At 36.0% G+C, this 21,948-nt stretch overlaps 1 protein-coding gene across 1 annotated transcript in view; it reads left to right on the forward strand.

Moving 5' to 3' along the window:
- The window catches only part of MNAT1 (MNAT1 component of CDK activating kinase), a 221,906-nt gene extending 200,049 nt beyond the window's left edge, over positions 1 to 21,857 (forward strand). The window contains exon 9 of the mRNA XM_045450836.1: positions 21,397 to 21,857. Coding sequence (XP_045306792.1) covers positions 21,397 to 21,517 — 121 coding nt within the window. The 3' untranslated portion in view covers positions 21,518 to 21,857. The remainder of the gene's footprint in view (positions 1 to 21,396) is intronic.
- The last annotated feature ends 91 nt before the right edge of the window (positions 21,858 to 21,948 follow it).

The raw sequence follows: 21,948 nt of genomic DNA on the forward strand, positions 1-21,948 counted from the left end.
TATGACATAACACATGTTCTATCCTTGAGAGTGTTCCATGTGCATTAAAAAGAATATGTATGTATAGTCTCTCCCTAACTTTTCCCTCCCAGGTTTTAGGTGGTCTATCTTATGTCTCATCTGTAACTTTTTCCCTCAAGTAGAGATGAGTACCTTGTGTTGGTCCTTCAGGTAGCTCCCAGACAGGATAGAGCAGACCAACACAATGATTTGCTAATAATGTCTGCTCTGGAACAGGAACCATGGCTCCATACGGGGAGGTGGGCTGTGGATCAGGGGAGGGTATGGGGCAAGGGCAAGTAAACATGCCACAAAGCTTTCCTGCTGTTTCTAGGTTGCCTTTTTCTTGATTCAGCATTCCCTTGGTTGGTGTAAACCTTTAGCTACTTTCCAGAGTTCTGACAAAGTTGCTTCTGACAGTTTTTGCTTGTTTTCAGTGTTTCTATGGAGGAATGGAAGTCTGGAACTGCCTTCTCCACCATATTCCTCATGTCCCGGATATCACTTTCTGGATAGTCTTAATCAGGTTTCCGTTACCCCTCTTAGTAGGGCAATATCTGTTATCTTGGGCAAATTGGAGCTTCTCTGAGCTTTGATTTGCTTTTTATAAATTGAAGATACTCTCCTTTCCTCCCCTGTTTCCTCCTTCACTGGGTTCTTGTGAAGATCAAGGGAGAAATTGAACATGAAAGTATTTTTGTAAAGTTAATTTAATTGTATAATCTGTTGATGTGGAACCTGATCAGTGGCTTATTTTCTTTTGTTATTGAAATATGAATCATCAAAAACCATCAAGTAGAAATAAGTAAACTGGGAGCTCTGTGAATCTATTCCACATATTTTGTCAGCAAATTATGGTTACTGCAGAACATGCATATTTTTTGGATCACTGAAGACTAAAATGCTTGCCCTTGAGCAAAGAAAGAAAAGGAAGCAAACTAAGGGAAAACTCATATCACTAAACTTCTTTTGGTCTTTTGTAATCAAATCTGAGTTTAAATATTGCTAGTTACCTAGACTATTAAAGCATAAATTGATTAAAATGCTGTGTAGTTTTCTGCATCTTAGATATCATTCTTAATTTTCTTTATTTCTTTATACTTGTGTAAATTTCCATTTTCTTGACACAAGACCCAAAGACATTCTGTCAACCACTGGAAAGTATTATTCTCTTAGAGGAAAACACAATAGGATTGAGACGATGGGCTGTAGACATATTTGTACCGTCTGATTGTAGTGTGTTATTGCTTGTGTTGTTTAAAAGACTCTGTATGCAAATTAAGAGCATGATGTATTTTTTGGAGAAAAACATATCCTTACATTATTTTTCTACTTAGTGTACTTCTATTATAATGCAGCAGTGTTAAACATCTTTATTACATAATTGCTACAGTACTTTAATGTTTGACATTTCATGGTCTTGATTGTTTTATGTAATATAATCTTATGTAGAAACACAGAATTATTCCTTAGACATACTTTACTATATTCAATCCCTGAATATTTCTAGTGTATGTTAAGTGATTTGCCATCCTCTTGAAGAACTCCCCTCACTCGTGCATTCTTGTTTTATAGCTAATTAAATGTTTGGGTTTTATATATATTCCATGCAACACATTGACAGACATTTCAGTAGATTTACATTATATGGGAGTCCATTCTATTGATTTAAGCATACTATGCCATTTTTAAAACATTAAATTTGAGAGCTAAAGCTGAACTAAAGTTTCTTGTTTAGATAGTATCTGAAGTGTTTGCCCAAATTAGCCAACATGTAACCATTTTTTAACGTTGCAGGATATATTTGTTTATACAAGCATAAAACCTGATTTTCTCCTGATTCCTTAAGAATTACAAAATTCCATAAGAATTACAAAGCTACAAATTGTCCAAATTCTGGTAAGCCAGACACTTCAATTTTGGTTTCTAGAACTAATAATTTTCTGTGAGAAATTATCTCTGGTTTTCTGACTAGTACTGGGAACCATTTTATTTTCTTAACAATTCATGGAAAAATATATAAGGAAGACTCAGAGTGTTCACACAAAACATAGCTATTAAGGAGTTTAGTTAAGTCTTTGTTCACTGTAAGGGAATAAATGTTTAGAAAATTCTTACTGTAAACATGATTATAACAGTTTCCCAAACCCAATAAAATAAATATTTGGTCAGCTAATGAAAAATTCAGTCAGTGCAATTAAGCAGCTAATGTGAGGACATGAATCAGAGTTTCAAAGCTACTAAGTACCACTTACTATCATCATGTAGGCTCAAGTGCTTTCACTCATCAAGTCTCAGCAATGTACTTTCTTGTTCAAGGTAAACTTCATTAGGAGTAAGGATATTTCCAAATTATAGCCTCCCACTGTGTTCAGAAAGGTGTTTTTGCAATAGGTAGCACTTTAATTTTTAAAAATCCATCTTCTGAGTCTATAATGTGTAATAACAAAACTTATTATGTAAGATAGCAGTCAGGTGCTTTGACCTCTGTTTAGAGCTCTTTGTCAAGAAAAAGACAGTGGATTTTTATATGGAGGAATTCTAAAAATAATTTATTTATTTATTTATTTTTTTTTTTAATTTTTTTTTTCAACGTTTATTTATTTTTGGGACAGAGAGAGACAGAGCATGAATGGGGGAGGGGCAGAGAGAGAGGGAGACACAGAATCGGAAACAGGCTCCAGGCTCTGAGCCATCAGCCCAGAGCCCGACGCGGGGCTCGAACTCACGGACCGCGAGATCGTGACCTGGCTGAAGTCGGACGCTTAACCGACTGCGCCACCCAGGCGCCCCTAAAAATAATTTAAATAAGAGTCAAGATCACTCGAGTATTTTTAGGTTTCAATTATATTGTGACAGTATATGACATTTACATACAGAGAGTAGTTGGAAATTTAAAAAAATACATGGAATGTTAAATTTGTTCTGAGTACAGCTGAAGAAACTCATACAGCTGAGCAGATTGGAGCTACTCAGGAATCATTTTGTGCATGTCCATTGCTGACTTCTCTCCTTTCCCACAATGGCTTTCCCAGATCACCACTCTTAAATCTCACTCCCACTTGCCCTCTTTTACATTTAGCAGCTAATCTTTCAACCCGCTACATAGAGAAAATGTAAGTATGAACTTACTGTCTCAAAAGCCACACCCTAACTATAAACTTATCTTTGCAGCCATGGTTAACTCTTTTATGTCCCTCCTTAGAGGCCAGGGGGCCTATCGTGCATCTGAGGCTGATCCTGCTATCTCTGTTCTGGGGCTGCTTTGCCCTTCAACACTGGGATAGCACACCATCAAGTTGGTCTCTACCCCTCTTTCAGATCTTCTCTTCTGCCTTGAAACTTTAATTTGCCACATGAACATATCAAATTTCTGTCTTGAAACAACATATTCATCACTTCATCAATCCTGAATCTTCCTCTAACTACTGCAAAGAAGTTTTATGCTTGCTATCTCTACTTCCTTATTTCTGATTAATTTCCTAAACTTAGTACAACTCGACCTTTATTTAGAATCTGATTTTGCTCATTCTCCATTTGACTTCCCAATTACAAAATTTGGTGGATTTCTTGTTTTTATCTTATTTTACCTCTTATTTCTCAAACTGTGTCTTTCATTTGCTTTGTGACACTACTGCCTTTTAGTTTTCTTTCATCTTCTCTCAATTCTCCTTAAAAATTTTTTTTTTGGTGAACTCTTCCTTCTCTCCTAATAAAGTTGTTATTATACAACGTTCTTCATTGATCATTCAGTATTGAGTACCTGCTGTGTGCTGGGCTGTGTCGTAGGCACTTCTTGTACGTCGTTCTTGATCATTTACAACAACTCTGAACAGCCACGTAACTTTGAGTCTATTACTAAGGGGTAGTCAGGATTTAACACCAAATCAGTTTGATTCTAAAGCTATATTATAATGTTTTTCAAACTTTTTAAAGAAACAGAATAGTTTAAAAAAATCTTACTTAGGTCCTCAAAATCTAAAACAGATGCTTTATAAAAAGTGTGTTACAGTCGAGGTGACAGGTCCAGCTTGGCCCTCCTCCCCATTCTGCCCTCAATGATGCCCTAAAGGCACTTACTCAGAACCCAAGGACTCTGGGAAAGTCTGTTAAAAACGTACAGTGATTTAAATTAAGTCCTAAGCCTGTATTAATTTTCCTTGTTTTAAACTCTGATTTCCAACTCCATCTTTCTACCTGTGTGTTTGACAAGTACCTAATTTTTTTTTTTTTTTTTTTTTTTTTTTTATATTCCCAGTGGGAATTGGCTTCTTTGTGAAACCTCCTCTAACCATTGTACATCCTGTTGTGGTGAAACTTGGCTAGCCTAGCCAAACTTGGGAGTTGTTAAAGATTTCCTCTTGCTTCTATCTCACCTGTAATTAGATAATTAAGGTCCTTAGGGTCAGAGCCCCTAGAGGTGCTCATAGTCATTTACTTTGCTTTCTTTTCATCCTCTCTTTCTTCCAATCTATCTTTCATACAAAGATTTCTACAGTTCAGTTCAGATTGCATTACTCATCTACTAACATTTTCATATGTGTCCTTTATTTTTAAAAATATTCAAGGCATATAAGACCCTTCAAATTCTTCTTCTTTCTAGAATACCCTCTTTGCCTCTTTATCTGCATGGCAAATTATTATTCTCCCTTCATATATCAACGTCTGTCTTCTGCACTCTCCTTTCTTGAGGCTTCTAGGTGTCTTATATTTAAAAATTGCTCATTTTCCTGTCTTTCTTCACACTAGACTTTGAGCTACTTGGGAAGAGAGACTGTTTTCTCATTTAGCACCTAGCATAATACTGGTATATAGTAAATTTTCAAGACATGTTCATTGAATAGATTAATTCTTTCCAAGAAGATAAAAATTTTTAACCATTGTCTGGAATCAGCTACTTTATCTGTTTTATCTGTTAATGAGGCAGTGAGATGAGATGGTTTCCAATGTTCCCTTCCAGTTTTAGGAATCTGCATATTTTTTCCTTGCTGTACTATCTATACTGTCTACACACTATTGTCATTTATTTTATAAAACATTTAAAATTTATTTTCAGTTTTATTTTATAAAACATCTAAAATTTATTTTCAGTAACTACATGTAGGATTGATTAATCTTAAGTGCATCTTAAAAGGATGGGGTATTATCCCCTTGGTATTTATTTTATATCATTTCAGTTAAAATTTTTCCTATCTTTAGTTCTAATAATACATTAGTTTTTACAAATGGAGATCAACTAGGGACAAAATTTATCATGAATAATTTTAGTTTGGATTTGGCTTCTTGTTCACTTTTTGTTGACACATACCCAAAGTATGATCCAGAGATGAGAAGACTGGTTTATTTTATAAACTTTGGAATGGCAGGTAGAAATACATTTTTTCCCCAAAAGGTAGAATTCAAGAAAACAGTATAGTTCTTTTCTTTCTTTTAACCTTTTAAGATAATAAAATAAGTCTAAGTTTTTAACTATAAAGAATTTTTATAATATTGAAGCACATTCTGTAAATTTAAACTTTTAAAAACTTCTCATTTTCAAAACAAGTCATATGTAACTGATTAGAATGTGTTTTTATTTAAAATATTATACCAGCATGTGCAGAGTCATAACGCATTGCCAAAAAATGTAGTCTGGAAGCAAAACAGAAAACTGAAAATAATGCTATAATTTTTTAAATAAGAGGAAAATATTTTCTTTACACATGAAGGTTTTGGACCAAATGGTATTTAACCAACTGACTATTAAAGCATTCTATTGTAGAAAAGCTTCATTTTTGGTAAAACTGATTGCATTAGTATATTACTTATGATAATGAGCATGGATTATTTTTTTTTCCCAAAGCAATGCTGTGATTTAGCTTTTGGAAGAAAGTGCAACTTTTCTGTGGGCTTAAGTATCAAAAATGCTTCTTAAAAACTTCAAATTATTATGCATTAAACCAGGACTCTTGGAGCTTTTTCAGATTTTACTGCTTATAGTCACCGGGCCCTTGAGTAGATATTTTATGAACCTGTTTTTACATGCTAGAAAATAGAATTTTTCATAATTAGGAGAAAACATCAGGTATTTTATCCCCTTGACTTTGTCTTTGCTTGTTATTGTTTGCTTTAGAGATTTATCTAAGTTATTGACATGATTCAGATTCCAGTGTATGAAATAGAGCTTTTGAGAAGGTGCTTTGAATGGAAAAATAAATATCTTACAAAAGATCTTGCTTTGGGTGGGTCTAGTTCTGTTTGAATTTCTTGTTTTTCTTTGCCTTCATAGCTATATTCCATTATATTACATATCTTTAAGCATAAAATTGGTTAACATACTGAGAGGTTAGCTTTGAGACAGACGATGATAAAATCTCAAGGCAATTTTCAAATATACGTATTTAAGAAAATACTCATATTGGGGCGCCTGGGTGGCTCAGTTGATTGAGCGTCCCAACTCTTGATTTCAGCTCAGGTCATGATCACAGGGTCATGGGATCCATGTTGGGCTCCATGCTGAGCATGGAGCCTGCTTAAAATATTTTCTTTCTCTCCCTTTCCTTCTCCCCCCGACTCTCTCTCTCTAAAATAAAATTTATAAAAAAGTACTCATCTGTGTTTCTATTAAAGAAAAAGAAAATACTCGTTTATGTTTAAAGTCATTTTACACCATGCATTATGTCCCATTTCTCTGTTATTATTATAGGCACCTTCTGATTTCCAGGAAATCTTTTTTTTTTTTTTTTTTAATTTTTTTTTTTCAACGTTTATTTATTTTTGGGACAGAGAGAGACAGCATGAACGGGGGAGGGGCAGAGAGAGAGGGAGACACAGAATCGGAAACAGGCTTCAGGCTCTGAGCCATCAGCCCAGAGCCTGACGCGGGGTTCGAACTCACGGACCGCGAGATCGTGACCTGGCTGAAGTCGGACGCTTAACCGACTGCGCCACCCAGGCGCCCCCAGGAAATCTTTTTATATTCCTCAGTGACTGATATGCAGTCTGTCTTCCATTCAGTTTTATGCTATCTTCCTTTGCAGCTTTATAATTTGTGGTGATAACTCTTTTCATGTCCTCTGTATTTTTATTTGCCATCTTTTATGACCATTCTTTAGGTCTGTATCTTAACTAACCAGAATTTTTATGTAATTAAAAAAAATTGTGTATTCTCTGCTTATAGAAGGATGATTTTTTTTTTTTAAGTAATGACTGTTTAGTGAGTAGATATTTATCTTGCTATCAAGAAACTTACCTGACAAGGGAACATGTGAGGTTTATAAATAGTTATGGTACTTACAAGGGAGGTAAAGATAAAGTGCTATGCAAATTCAGGGGAGCAAATAAGTTATTCTACCTGGGCAATCCAGAGGGGGTGGAATCTAAGAAAACTGTTAAGTATTTCAAACCGAGAGAGGTACGGGGAGTAACCAGAATTAACAAATGTTATTTTCAGAAGTCTAAAGGTTAAATCTTTTTTTTTTTTGAACAAAATAAACACCTCATCAGGCTTAACCTTACACTTCGTCTTGTCTTTTCCCTGTTGTTATTGTTACCAGTTTGTGGTAGTAATGGTAGTGGCAGTGGGTTTTTTCTCATCTTTATTCCTTACATACCGCTCTTCCCATTGGGATTTAATTTTCTTCTTGAAATATCCGGTAGTGGTTCTTTCCATTTGTCTCCTTTTTAGCTCTACATTCTTCCTTCTTTGTGTTTTCCTCCCATAATTTTCCACTCACTAATTTTTTCTCCGTCTCTGGATAACCAGCTGCCTAACTTGTCCATTGAGACTTTTATTCTAAGAATTCCTGTTTCACTTTTATTTTTTTTAAAGAAAATGCTTGTTCTTTTCCTATTGTTGATTTCTTGTCTTATGGCATCTATTTCTTTACTCATTTCTTCTACCATGAGATAAATTTTTTCAGTTCCTCTTAGCTGTGTGTCTGGGTGTGGTAGTCCTGTCATTGATCGTGTTTTCTGACTCTTTAATAAATGAGGCTCATTCCATTCTTTTTTTTTTTTTTTAAACTGTGAACTTCTTTTTAGTGGGTGTTATATTCCTAGGAGCCTTCCTTGGATTGTGAAGGCATACTGATAAAGAGATTTTTTTTGCTTCAGCCAAGCTCCTGTTGGCTTCACTGAATCTGGAGGTATTGTTTTTAATTTCTTGGTGATGGAACAGACTTGGATATTGTGATTTTTAATGTGTGATTCTTTTCTATCCATGTCCCTAGGCTTTCTTGTGACTATCCCAGGCCAGTGAGCAGAATATTCCTACAAGTTGTTTTATAGGTGATCTTCTGAACTTAAGGCTCTGCTCATGCTCTGATTTTTGAGCTCCTGAATAATTTCTGGCACCTGAGAGTTTCTTTTCTTGCCTTTTTTTTTTCCCTTAAGGTTTATTTATCTTGAGAGAGAGAGAGAGGTGGGGCGGGGGGTGGGGGGGGAAAGAGGCAGAAAGAGAGGGAGAGAGAATCCTCCTCTGACAGCATAGAACCTGACATGGAGCTCAGACTCACAAACCATGAGATCATGACCTCAGCCAAAATCAAGAGTCGGACGCTTACCTGACTGAGCCACCCAGGCGCCCCTCTTTTCTTGGTTTTAAGCTTAGTTTATTTTACTTTTTTTGTTTGCTATACTGTATATAACATTTCTGTGTTGCACAGTTAAGCTTCTCATGTCTTTGTTCAGAATTAAGAGATTGACATTCGTAGCATGGCTTTGGAAGACAGACAATGGTGAGGGCATTCCAAGATAATGAAATAGCATGAGCAGAGATATGGAGTGAGTAGTTATGAGGCTTTCATAGAGAAAAACTGAAAACCTCATGGTTGGCTTACATTCAGGGTACATGGAGATTATTATAAAGAAATATGTTTAGAAAGGTAGGTTGGAATCAAGTGCAGTAAGCCTTGAATGGTAGGCTAAGGAATTTGGACTTTATTCTACATATAGCAGGCAGCCAGTACATGTCTATTTGTATGAGAGTGATGCAGAGCTTTGCCTTAGGAAGATTAGTTTGATAACCATGAATAGATTGGAATGGAGAGAACATACTAGAAATAGGGTAACCGATTGAGAGAGTATTAACTGTAGGCCATGAAAGAGGTTAAAAAAAAAAGAGCTAAGATTAGGTAACAGCAGCAATGAAGATGATGTGAGAAGTAAATAGATGTTTGTAGAGAGATATTGTGATGTAGATTCCTCATTGGTATGCAGGGGGAAGAGGATTCAAGATGACTCTAGAAGTATGTTGAAACTATTAAGAAACACAGACACAGGGCTAGGTTTGTAAAGGAAGATGAGTTCAGTTATGAACATTTAAATTTGTAGTTCCAGTGGGACACCGAGTATGAAAGACCACTCAAGAAGATGAAAATGCTTGGGCTATAACTAAGAAAGAAGGGCAAAAGACCAAAAGATAAGATATGTAGGTTTAGTACGACAGAGTTGATAAATGAAGTCAGACATTTCAGAGATAGAGTCAAGAATAGGAGAAGACTTGGGGTGCCTGGATGGCTTAGTCAGTTAAGCACTCAACTTCAGCTAAGGTCATGATCTTGCGGTTGGTGGGTTTGAGCCCTGCATTGAGCTCTGTGCTGACAGCTCAGAGCCTGGAGCCTGCTTCAGTCTGTGTGTCTCTCTCTATCTCTGCCCCTCCCCTGCTCAAACTCTGTCTCTGTCTGTCTCTCAAAAATGAATAAAAGTTAAAAAAAAAAAAAAAAAAAAAAAAAGAATAGGAGAAGATGACGCCATCATAGCTGCAGAGGGGACTCGTGGAAATTGCAGTGTCTGTAGCAGGAGGTGCCTGCAGGGTTGTGGGGTGGTGGGCTTGGTCTCTCCCTGCATGCGGCTCTGCTCCAGCCCAAGCCATGCTTCAGGAGCCCACTGACGGGTGCGAGCCAGGATCCTTCCAAGTTACTGATGAGCAAGAATAAAATTGGAGGACCAGACAAAACTGATAGAATATGCTCCATCCCTAAGGAAAAGCAAGACACTGAAAGTGCAGGAAACATAACAAGCTTTCAAACCGTGCAAAAGAAAGAAACTTAGGCAAAATGACAAGACAGAGGAATTCTTCACAAAAGAAAGGTCAAGACTAAATCATAGCCAGGGACTTGCTCAAAACAGATATAAGCAATATATCTGAACAAGAATTTAGAACAACAGTCATGAGACTACTAGCTGGGCTTGAAAAAAGCATAGAAGGCACCAGAGAAATCGTTGATGCTGAGATAAAAGACTAAAAACTAGGCAGGCTGAAATGAAAAATGCTGTAACTGAGGTGCAAAACCAACTGGATATAGTCACAGTGAGGACTGAAGAAGCAGAGGAGATACACACACACACACACACACACACACACACACACACACACACACAGGAATATTATTCAGCCATCAAAAATGAAATCTTGACATTTGCAATCACGCAGATGGAACTAGAATGTATTATGCTAAGTGAAATAAGTCAATCAGAGAAAGACAAATGCCATAGATTTCACTCATATGTGGAATTTAAGAAACAAAACAGATGAATATATGGGATGGGGGGAAGAGGAGAGAGGGAAACAAACCACAAGAGACTCCTAACGATGGAGAACAAACTGAGGGTTGATGGAGGGAGGTAGGTGGGGGATATACTAGATGGGTGATGGGTACTAAGGAGAGCACCTGTGATGAGTACCAGATGTTGAATATAAGTGATAAATCACTCAATTCTACTCCTGAAACCAATATTGCACTGTGTGTTAACTAACTGAAATTTAAATAATAGCAAAAAAAGAATAGGAGAAGGTACGAGGTAAACCAAGAAGGACGAGGTAAACTAAGAAGAAAACCAGTAATTAGGAGCCAAGTGGAAAAGAGAAATTTGAGGAATCCTGTGTGAAAGCAGTAGGAGTGTGGCCCAAATTATAGACATTCTTATGGAAGTCACAAGCTAAGAGCATTTTATAGCTGGAGGCTGTCTCCAGATAAAGAGAGGTAGAGGAAGATGTTGTGGGGGATGGGAACAGAGAAATGTCCATTCAATGGTGATGAGAGTCAAAATGCAGGATATTAGAGTGGAAATAATGTAGCAATTTAACTTTTGAAATAACATGTACTAGAGTGTGCTAGTATTTGTGAAATACAGATCTGTGCATATATGTTTATGTGTATATAAATGTATTATATATGTATATTTATATATGCAAATTTCCCCATTTGTCTTTTAATATGAAGGTATTGGCATCCTTGGGTTATTCTAGTGTCCTGTGATAAAAGATGAACAAGCAGGACTACTCCTTATCTTTTGACTAGTGTAAAAAATATAAACAAAACTTCCACTTGAATCTTTATACAATGAAAGGGGGAACAGAGAGGGCAAAACTATTAAATTTTGTGGAAATAGATGTGGGAAGAGACAGGAAGGTCACAGAGTCGGGAAAGGAGAGGTACATATTAATTAGCAAAAAGTAAAGCACTTTGGAAATTTGGGCTATTGTGAGAGTATACTTTGTATTAATAGTATCAAAGAGAATGTGTAGGATGGTCAGGGATATATACTTTATTGAATATCTGTTCTTTGCCAGATGTAATATACACATTTTCTTGTTTAATCCTCTAAAAAATACTATGAAGAGGTATTGCCTCCTTGTTTCTTTTACAGGTGAGGAAATAAGGATCAGAAAAATTAAAGCACTTTCCAAATCATGTGTGTAATTGTTCAAGGAGAGATTCAAACCTAAGTATATGTTTCCAAAGTCTTTGTCCTTTCTACTAAACCATGATGTCTTTATGTATTAATGTGGTGGTACAGTGAAGAAAAGGAAAATGATACAGGAGAGAGGACTGAGGTTGTTTATATTTAATTTAGTGCACTTCACAAAAACCCACACCAGTGGGGACAGTTCTTCTGCATATTTAGGGGGTGCTTAACTAACTAACATTGGACAGAGAGAAGAGTTGGATTTGGTTTATCCATCTAGGCTGTTCCCTTAATATTAGCTACAGAAGGCTCAGTATGTTTCATTCTGAAGTCAAATGCTCTACCACTGAGCTATGCCGCCTAGTATGTTTCATTCTGGTAAAGAAATACAAATCTGCAGCAGCATTATGGGGAATATTCTAGATTATCAGGAATTTGGCTGAGGTCTCCTTGACCACTTAACCAATTTCATCTGCCACTTTGTTTTTGCTGCTTTAGTAGATCAGCTTTTTAACCAGTACTTAGGCTTGCCGTTTAGATGTGTATTCTTCAAAGGGTTCTTTGCAGATAAATCTGATTTTACTAACTTTCCCTATCTTAAATTAATGTATTCACCTTGCTTATAAACCAGAGTCCACTAAAACAGTACAGAGAACAATATGAATGTAACATATTGCAGTGTTAAACATATTTTAAGATAAATTATTATAATTAACATGAATTATTGCAAATGGAATCAAAGTAGTAATATTTTATGAAACTAAGGCCAGCTAAGAATGGTTGGTTTTACATGCAGATTGTGTACTGGATTAATGGCTATGCTCTTTGCACTACTTTTTAAAAAATATTTCATACATAGAAAAAATATATGATACATAATTTTTCAAAGAGTAATAATAAAACAATTGCTGAATTTTTCCATTCTTTTTAAAAAATTATTTATTTTGAGAGAGAGAGACAGAGTGGGGAGGGGCAGAGAGAGAGAGGAAGAGAGAGAATCCCAAGCAGGCTCAGCACTGTTAGCACAGAGACTGATGTGGGGCTCAAACCCACAAACCAGGAGATCATTACCTGAGCTGAGATCAAGAGTCAGATCCTCAACTGACTGAGCCACCCATGTGCCCCTTTAATTTTTTTTTTAAGTTTATTTATTTTGAGAAAACTAGGACAGAGAGAGAGAGAGAGAGGAGAGAGAGAATCCCAAGCAGACTCTGTGCTGTTAGTGCAGAACCAGATGCAGGGCTCGATCCCATGAACGGGGAGATCATGACTTGAGCTGAAATCAAGAGTTGGGTGTCTAACTGACTATGCCACCAAAGTACCCCTAATTTTTTCCATTCTCATTGCTTCTCCCTCCTCTACTCCTTCAGGTTCTGTATTTTGAATTCCACTCATTAACTTAGGAGATGGAGCATAACCAATGCTGTAGAAGTCCTCTCTGCATGCATTCTTCTTCTCTTTATTGTTGTCCCACCTCAAATCAGAGATTCAGTCACCCTGAAACTGCTGATTATCATTTACTTGCTTTGTTTACAGTTTGGTCATATCTATACATTCCACGTGTACTTTGCATTTCTGAGCTTTATATGAATGAACTGTGCTCTACATATTTTCTGTAACTTGCTTTTTGTCTTTGCTTTTACTTAGCATTGTTTATGAAAGTCAGCAGTGTTGATACATGCGTGAAGCTGTATATCCTTTGTTTCCACTGCTGTACTCTGTTCTACTGTGTAAGTAACAATTTGCCCATTCTTCTGTCAGTGGATATTTCAGTTGTTTCTTTTGTTCTTTTGCTATAAGAAACATTACTGCTATAAATACCATGAAGAGGCCCTAGATGGAGAAATCTAATAGGTTTCACATCTCTGTCTCTGCCATTATTGTTAAAATTACAAGAAGGAGTCAGACACAAGTAGCAGGTTCTAACACCTTTCCAAGTGGCTTAACCTTCCTTGATTCTACCTTCTTTGGAAATCTAGGGGAAGAGAGTGCATAAGGCATTAGTATGGAGTGGCAACATTTACCACACCTGAACATACCCTTCACTTCAAAAAATATTAGCTTCTGTATTAGTGAGGTTGTCTAGAGAAATAGAACCAGTAGAAGGGAGAGAGGGAGGGAGAGAGAGAGAGGGAGATAAAAGAGATTTATTATAAGTATCAGCTCATGTGATTATGGAGGCTGAGAAGGCCCATAATCTGCTGCCTGCAAGCTAGAGATTCAGGAAAGCTAGTGGTGTAGTTCAAAGGCCTAAGAGAGAACCAATGGTGTAGGTGCCAGATCAAGTCTAGATGCCAGTCTGGAGCTTTCAGGACAAGAGAAGATCGATGTTCCAGCTCAGTCATCCATAGGAAATTCAGTCTTTCTCCACTTTTTTGTTATTCTCAGGTTGTCAACAGATTGGATAATACCTACTCCTGTTGGGTAGTTCACCAATTTAAATGCTCATCTCTTCCAGACACACTCAGCAATAATGATTTACCAGATAATCTGAGCATCCTGTGGCCCACTCAACGTAATTTTATGTTTACACATAAAATTCACCACCATTTGTTTTTGTTTTTGTTTTTGTTTTTTGGCATATTATATAAATGTTGTTGTTCTCTAGGCCTCTGCCTTAGGCCCTCTCTTCTCTCATTCTTTCCTGTCTCCTTAAATATTAGCATCTACCTGATGGTTTCAGATACCATCTAAATAGTGATGACTCCCAAATTGTTACCTTCATTCTATAATTTTCTTCTTAGCACTTGGCGCATATATCCAGCTGCTGTATCCACTCATGTGTCTGTTCTATAATCACTTCAGACTTAACTCCAAAATTAAACCAATGATCTTTCCCTTCCCTTCTCTCCCACACCAATTTGTTTCTCTTCCAGTTTTCCTTTGCCTCTGTGAGGGCACATTCCCTGTTCCACATGACTAGATAGCTGGAAGTTGACTTTGACACCAGTTTCTCCTCCCCTCTTCTCTTGCTTCCATATCCACTCACTCAGTTGGCTTTTAAATATCTCTTAAACCAGTCCTTTTTTTTTTTTTTTTTTTTTTTTGGTTATTACCACTGCTACCACCCTAATTTAGGTGCCATGATCTTAAGCCTGGAACAGAGAAACATTCTTATTAGGAGTCTCTCTCTAATTGACTCGTGCTTTTTTCCCATCCATTGTACAGTCAAAGTAGCTTAAATAACCAGGTTCCTAACAGTAACTTTTCAGTGGCTCCCATTGCCCTTTGAATAAAATTCACAGTTATTAACATTTCCTAGAAGGTCTTCTTTTGGATAATTTCTGCCAGCATCTCCAGCCTCATGTTGACCTGGAGCCACCTTTCCCCCATGTTCTCAATATGATGCCTTGCTGCTACATTCTTCCTGCACTGGATTGCTGCTCTATTCCTCTTGCCTTGCTAATAACTAACTCTTCCTCATCCTTTGGGTCTGAATCTGACTGTCCTTTCCTTAGGGAGACCTTTTCTGAACTTGTTCATACTGGCTTCCTTTTAATCTACACTGATAGAGCCCTGACTTTCTCATTAATAATATTCATTATTTAACATCTTTTTTTTCTCTGCTGAATTATAAGGTCCATGAGAATATGGAGTCTGCTCTCTGTTTTATTCTCAGAGTTGCTTCAATACCTGGCATATAGTAGGCACTCAGTAATTTGTTTTAATTTTTTGAAGAAGGAATACACTGCATACATATAAATTTCTGCATTTTGTCTGTCCCACCTTTGGGAAAAATTACCATCCTGGTTGTATAAAGTTATGATGAAACATCTGGTATACGTCTGTTACACGGAATTCACAGTAAGAAATTACATTAAATAAGCCAGAATGAGGCACTAGAATTTTTAGGAACTTATCAGAAATTAGGGGCTCCTGGGTGGCTCTGTCACTTAAGCATCCAGCTATTGATTTTGGCTCAGGTAATGATCTCATGGTTTGTGAGATCAAGCCCCATGTTGGGCTCTATGCTGATAGTGTAGAGCCTGTTTGGGATTCTCTCTCTCGGTCCCTCCCCCGCTCAGTGTCTCTTTCTCTATCAAAAATAAATTAAAAAAAAAAAGGAAAATCAGAAACTAGGATATTTGTTTTTATTATCTCTACTATATTTTCACCACAGAAGTGACACCTTTCCCTCACTGGGACATACAAAATCTATATATGATTTGTTATTTTTATGACTGATATGATTTGTTATTTTTAGATTTTTCATGAAACTTTGCCTTCCCTTCTCTCCTCTGGTTATTTTGAATAAATTCATAGGAATGAGTATCATAATGTTTTAAGAATCAGTAAGTAAAAACATTATTTATACCATTTTCCTGCTTAATCTCATTTAAGCATTTAGAATAATACTGAAATTAGCTAAACATATTATAACTGAGATAAACATCTTCTTACTTTGAGGAGTATATTTCAGATTTATCAAAAATCATTTGATATATATGGCCATCCTTTATTATCTGTTTTCATGGCTCTATTCGACTATATCTCATAGCACCTGATTCCTGAGATACTCTTGTATTTATCTGTATTCTACAGATGGAATCTATCCTTAGCGTTCTATCATTTGATATATCCAGAACTACCAACAAAAATTGATCATAGAATATGTTACACTTAAATAGCTATATCTTTTATGTGTTCAGTCACTTACACTCAAATCAAGAAAGTGTTCCTTTCACTTTGTAGTTACATTAACTTTCAGTAACAGCTACCCTGTCCTAAAAATGCCTAGTGTGTTATTTGATAGCATTAAATTGCACACTTTACTTTTAGTTATAATTCAGAAAGGCTTATTTGAGCAATCTGTATTCAGCTGTACACTTGGGCACCATGTGGCTTTTAATTTCTAAATCTGAGCTTTGCTGTTCAGATGGTCTAAATGTCTGGGATAAATTGGTTACTAGATTTCTAAGTGTATAGTATAAATCTGAAAATAGCTTTAATAGTTAGTTTATTCAATTTGTGTTCTCACATGCAGGTTAGATAATGAAGTGAAGAGTAGTATCATGATTATGGAAGTTTGTTATATTTTGGTTGGAGTTCATGAAGCTTTGTGTTTTTATAATCAAACTGCCCTCAGAATTATGGACAGTAGTTCTGACTTGGATTGCTTTCCTCATTTATGTTAGAATATATGATTGTCAGTTTCCCTCTGTAGACAGTTTGTCTGTTATTCTGACATCATGGTTGGGTTAGGGCACCTAAGCACTAATTTCAGTTTTCAGAATGTTGCTGCTTTTTAGTGATAATTGAGTACACTATTGCTCTGATTGTTTTTAAACCTATTGAGATAGACTTCAGGTTGTTCATGTAAATCTTTTATAGCCTTGGCTGAATTTCTTATAAGAGCTCTTGGTCTCGACAGCTGAAATCAGCTGGTTAATGTCTCTTAATGGCACTTAGATTTGAATTTTGTAGGCTGGGAGGCAGAAATACTTGGAACTGGTCTGTTTGATGCATAGTGTCTTTAAATTCAGGTTTAAAAATGGGCCCACTTGTGAAAAGAAGGTCTTAGGCTCTAGAGTTCACCCCCTTTCTTAGGAAAGGGAAACACTATAGAGTTAAAAACTTGGACTTTTCTTTTTTTTAACTGCCCATTGGGCCTGGTAATTTGAGGTAAAGGAAACTAATATGAACTTCACATTTTAATTTCAATTTAAATTTCGAGATTCTTTGATTCTCTAGAGCCAAAGTGTTTCAAGGGTTTCCATGAGGAGGTTATGACTGGAGGGGACGAGTGCTGCCTCTCGGTCTTGAGTGACAGCCCCTGCCCTCTGCCCCTAGCTGAGGACTCAAAGCATTGTTGAATAGCACTAAAATGAGCTGAGTCCAAGACTTTAGCCAGATGGTCGATATAGGGCTTTTAAAGGAAGGGAAATAGTAAAAGAGTAATCTCAGAGGAACTCTCTTATGTTAAAGGACTGAGTAAATGAAGTCTTTCTGAAGCTAAGTGTAAATTATACCACCTTCTTTGGGAGTAGAAGCTGCTAAATGTAACAGAAGAAAATGACAGTGTAGGAAATCAAAGTTCAGGAACAAACTTTCAAGTGTGGTTTTTGAATGCTTAATCCTTTCTTACTCCTCTCACAGGATCCACTGCCTCCTTTTCCTCCCCCTCCTCCAAAGTCTGTTTGAAAGGGATTTTGATGGGTAATGGCAAAGGAAAGCAACTTTAGACACAGTATAAATTAGGGCACAAGATGCCCTTTGTACAGGAATTATCTTAGACATGCTTTTGAAAGCATACTTTTTTTTTAGTCTTATTAAGAAAATAATCAAAGGTATGATTTTTAAAGCTTTGAGTTTAGTCTGCTTTCAGTAAAAATAAGGTATAGATACCAAAGTAAGCAAACCTCTTTTTTTCTTTCCTGGTTTCTGCTTATAAGATTTACAGGTATTTAAAATAAACCCATGAAAAACAGAAATACTGTCCTGGGATTGGCTAAATAGTCAGAGCAATTACCTCCAGGCTCCAAAATCCAACTGAGCTTGACTTTTAGAAATAAATTTGGCTAAGACTTCTTCCTCATTCTGTTATATAAAGGTGTACATGAAATGATACTGACCTTTGCCAGAAACCCCAGGAATCCTATTCAGTGATGTACTTGTAATGGTCATGAAAGAATTAAAACAACACAGATGGGGATTAATGTGAAAAAGCAGGCAAAATGCTAAATTCTCATTGTGTGGTTTCAGCGTGTCAGATCCTTTACAATACTTTGGTGTACCACAATAATTAAAGGGTTTAAGAACATTAAGTTAAAATACCTAGAAAATAAAAGCCCACAGTTGAGTACCAAGAATGAATTATGGTTTTTTTTTTTTTAAATTGGAATTAATGTAAGTTGCCATGGTGAAAATAGATTGAAATATTTAACAGTAACTATTTTGTGTAGCCCTAGAGATCAAAAACAGTAATGTAAATAACCAGGTCTTTAAAGAACTATACTCACAGACATGTTTAATGTAAATGATTGCTAGAAGGGAAGTGTATTTTCTTCAGTGCTATGCAAAGAAATTTTAATTGACTTGATTTTGGCAGTAAGAATCTACAACTTAGCATTAATAACTAAAATTTTAAAATGTTTGTTCATTGCTCTGGATTATGACTGTTCAAGAAATCCTATTTTTGAACACTAATTAATCATTTTAAATAAACTTTTTTTTTACACATTTATGGCATCAATGAGTATGACTGTTTATTACATTTTACCTATAAAATGTTGAACTGTTTTATATACTCTTTATGGAAACAGTGCACGGTCATAAATTAAAAGATGCAACTGTTTTGGATATTTTACTGGTGGTCCTGTGTTTTCCTGCCAGCAGTGCAGCTGTTTCAGGTTTCTCAGGATAACATATAAAAAGCTGTATGTACACTTCAAGTTTATGCTTGAATTGCCAAGCCAGAAATGGTATGACTCAACTTTCCCAGAAGCAAGTTGTACCAAAATGTGATGAATCAAAACAACTAGTTGCACAGCGGTTTCTATTACAGCTATGAAAACCAATTCTCTTCATGATAGTTGGCTTCTTAAGGTTGACAGACATTCTCCGGTGGTACCTGAATTTTGCCAGGAGAGAACAGCCACTGGATCGAAGACTGTCCTTTTCTTTTGAGGGTCTGAGGAAAGGAAGGTTAATATAGTAGTGTCTGGTATATGGATAAAACTTACCTGAAACTTGTATCAGGAATGGAACATTTCATTTCCAAGATACTTGTAAAAATATTACTTATTTGTGTGATGGTTTTTGAGATCTCAGTGGAGAGAAATGGATTTTATGCTGTTCCAGGTTGATTTTTAGACTTCTGAGGTGACTTATCTAATTTACATCATTTCTGATGCATCACAGTCTTAACAGTGGACATTTTATTGTGTCCTGGGGTGAAATAAGCAGATATTTCTTCTGTCCATGTGGTAGGTTTGGTGGGTGAATCCCTGTTTAAATCCCATGGGACATAAGGTTCTATCAGGAGTTTGACAATGACTTTAATAACAGCCTCGAAAGTGGGATACATTCACCAACGTACAGAAGATGGATACAGGGAGAAAATATTAGAACTTTTGTTGAAATATTTTTATCTCCTTTGAATAGTCATATATATTTTATAATATCCTTCTATATTAGTATGTTATATAATTATTCACTATATATTAATGCATTAAGTATATAATTTATAAATAAGTGTACAAATATTGGAAATGCATGCTCAAATATTTTTACTGCTATAAATATACTATCAAAAAGTTTGTAGATCATTGCTCAGTAAATATTACCTTTCTCCTTCTGCTTTCCCCTTTCACCCTTGGCAGAGAAGCAAAGAATTGAGTTAACACCTTGATTTGTGGTAGTGTGAATAAATTATAGCCAATTCCAGGAGCTTATGTTGCGTCTTACTTTGGCCACTTTTTCTCTTTGGCCTCTTATATTGCCATATATTTTTTAATCACACAACCTTATTAAACATGGGTACAAATGAAAAACAGACTTGTTATTATGTTAGAAATAATAAGTTGCTCATGCATCAAGACTTTGACACACAGGAAGTTTGAGTGAATGAGTAGAAAAGTTTCCAAGTTATTAAAATGTTCTGGTACCTGATTTATTCATTTGCCATACCCGTAATTCTAAGGTGGGTGAAGCTCCTTTACTTCCTGAGGCCTGAAGAAACAATGTGGTTTCTTAAACTAGGCACTAAAGCAAAGCTGGAAATATTTGTTTTCCAACGATGCTGTTAGTCATGCTAACAAGTTGACCTTCTTTGTCTAGGATTGTCCCATATTTTAGGCTTGTTTGTCTACCTTTACCAAGGTAGAGAGTTTTAATTGCTAAATAATATATGTATGATTGGAGAAAAGTGGTTTCTGTTACACTGTCTTTTGAGACAGTTCAAAAGACTTCTGTATTTACTAATTGGGACATTGTTGAAATCAGGCTTTCAGAGATTTCTCATGTGAGGAAGGAGACCATATATTTTTGTAATACTGAAGTAAATTTGAAGTCACTAGTATATTTTTCAACCCTCCTTCATTTAAGTATTTGTTTCAGAATACATTTATGCAAAACATTCAATATTTATGTAAAATATTAATACAATAGTATTATGATACCATGTATTTATTTATTAAGAGTATGCCAGAAGGAGAATAGCAGTGAGGTACCCAAACAATAGCCAACAAGACAAGTAATTTCTAAAAATTGGGAACAGTGAAGGATGCCTGGGTGGCTCCGTCCTCTAAGCACCTGACTCTTGATTTTTGGCTCAGGTCATCATCTCACAGGGTTCCTGAGATCCAGCCCAGTGTCATCGGGCTCTGCGCTGTTACCCTGAGCCTGCTTGGGACTCTCTCTCCCACCCTCTCTCTGCCCCTCCCCTGTGCATGCTCTCTCTTTCAAAGTAAATAAGTAAACATTTAAAAATTGGGAACAGTGGGCATTTTAATAGCCAGTATTATTTTTGAAACCTCCTTGAGAGCTGTTTTAAGATCTTAATGTAATTTGCTTTACAATAAACTCAACAATTAAACTCGTTTAGGCGCTCTCTATATATAGTTGGTGAGTTTCCTTTTAAAAAATAGTAATGCATTTAGAATGTCTGAACATTTCAGTCTCAGAATTCCTCTTTAAAATTTGCATCAGTTTTACTATTGCTTTTAAAAATGTTACCAATTTATATATGCTTTCTATATCAATGCTACACTTTTCGTTTTGTTTTAGGTATTTAAACCACGTCAGAGCTGCCTCTCCACAGGATCTCGCTGGAGGCTATACTTCTTCTCTGGCTTGTCACAGAGCGCTACAGGATGCATTCAGTGGGCTTTTCTGGCAGCCCAGTTAACCTTTATTTCCTTTATAAGATTTGGACCTTGGAGCCGAACCAGGGAACTAGCAAAAGTAAAGCAGACTTGTAAAAGTATAGCCATATGCAGCTGCACCACAACGGTACCACCACATTAGCAGCCGTGTTAAAGTATTTATAAGAGAAAATTTCAGAACTAAGCTGAGTAATATAGTGGACAAATATATGTGAAAAAGATTTATTTTTTACTTATATTTTTCTGAGAGGGATTGAAGCTGTAAACTTCATCTGATGGAAGATATGAATAATTCACTTATGTATGCTTGAGGTTGACAGACTTGTAAAATCTTTTTAAAAATAAAGCTAGACTTTATATTAAGTTTTGTGGTTTTTCTCTTATTACAGTGTTTTACTTGAACACATTTTAAAATGCCATTTTGAATACGACATTTAGTGTTAATATCCAAGTC

Source organism: Leopardus geoffroyi, chromosome B3 (genome assembly GCF_018350155.1).
Source record: "Leopardus geoffroyi isolate Oge1 chromosome B3, O.geoffroyi_Oge1_pat1.0, whole genome shotgun sequence".
In the NCBI taxonomy this organism is placed as follows: Eukaryota; Metazoa; Chordata; class Mammalia; order Carnivora; family Felidae; genus Leopardus; species Leopardus geoffroyi.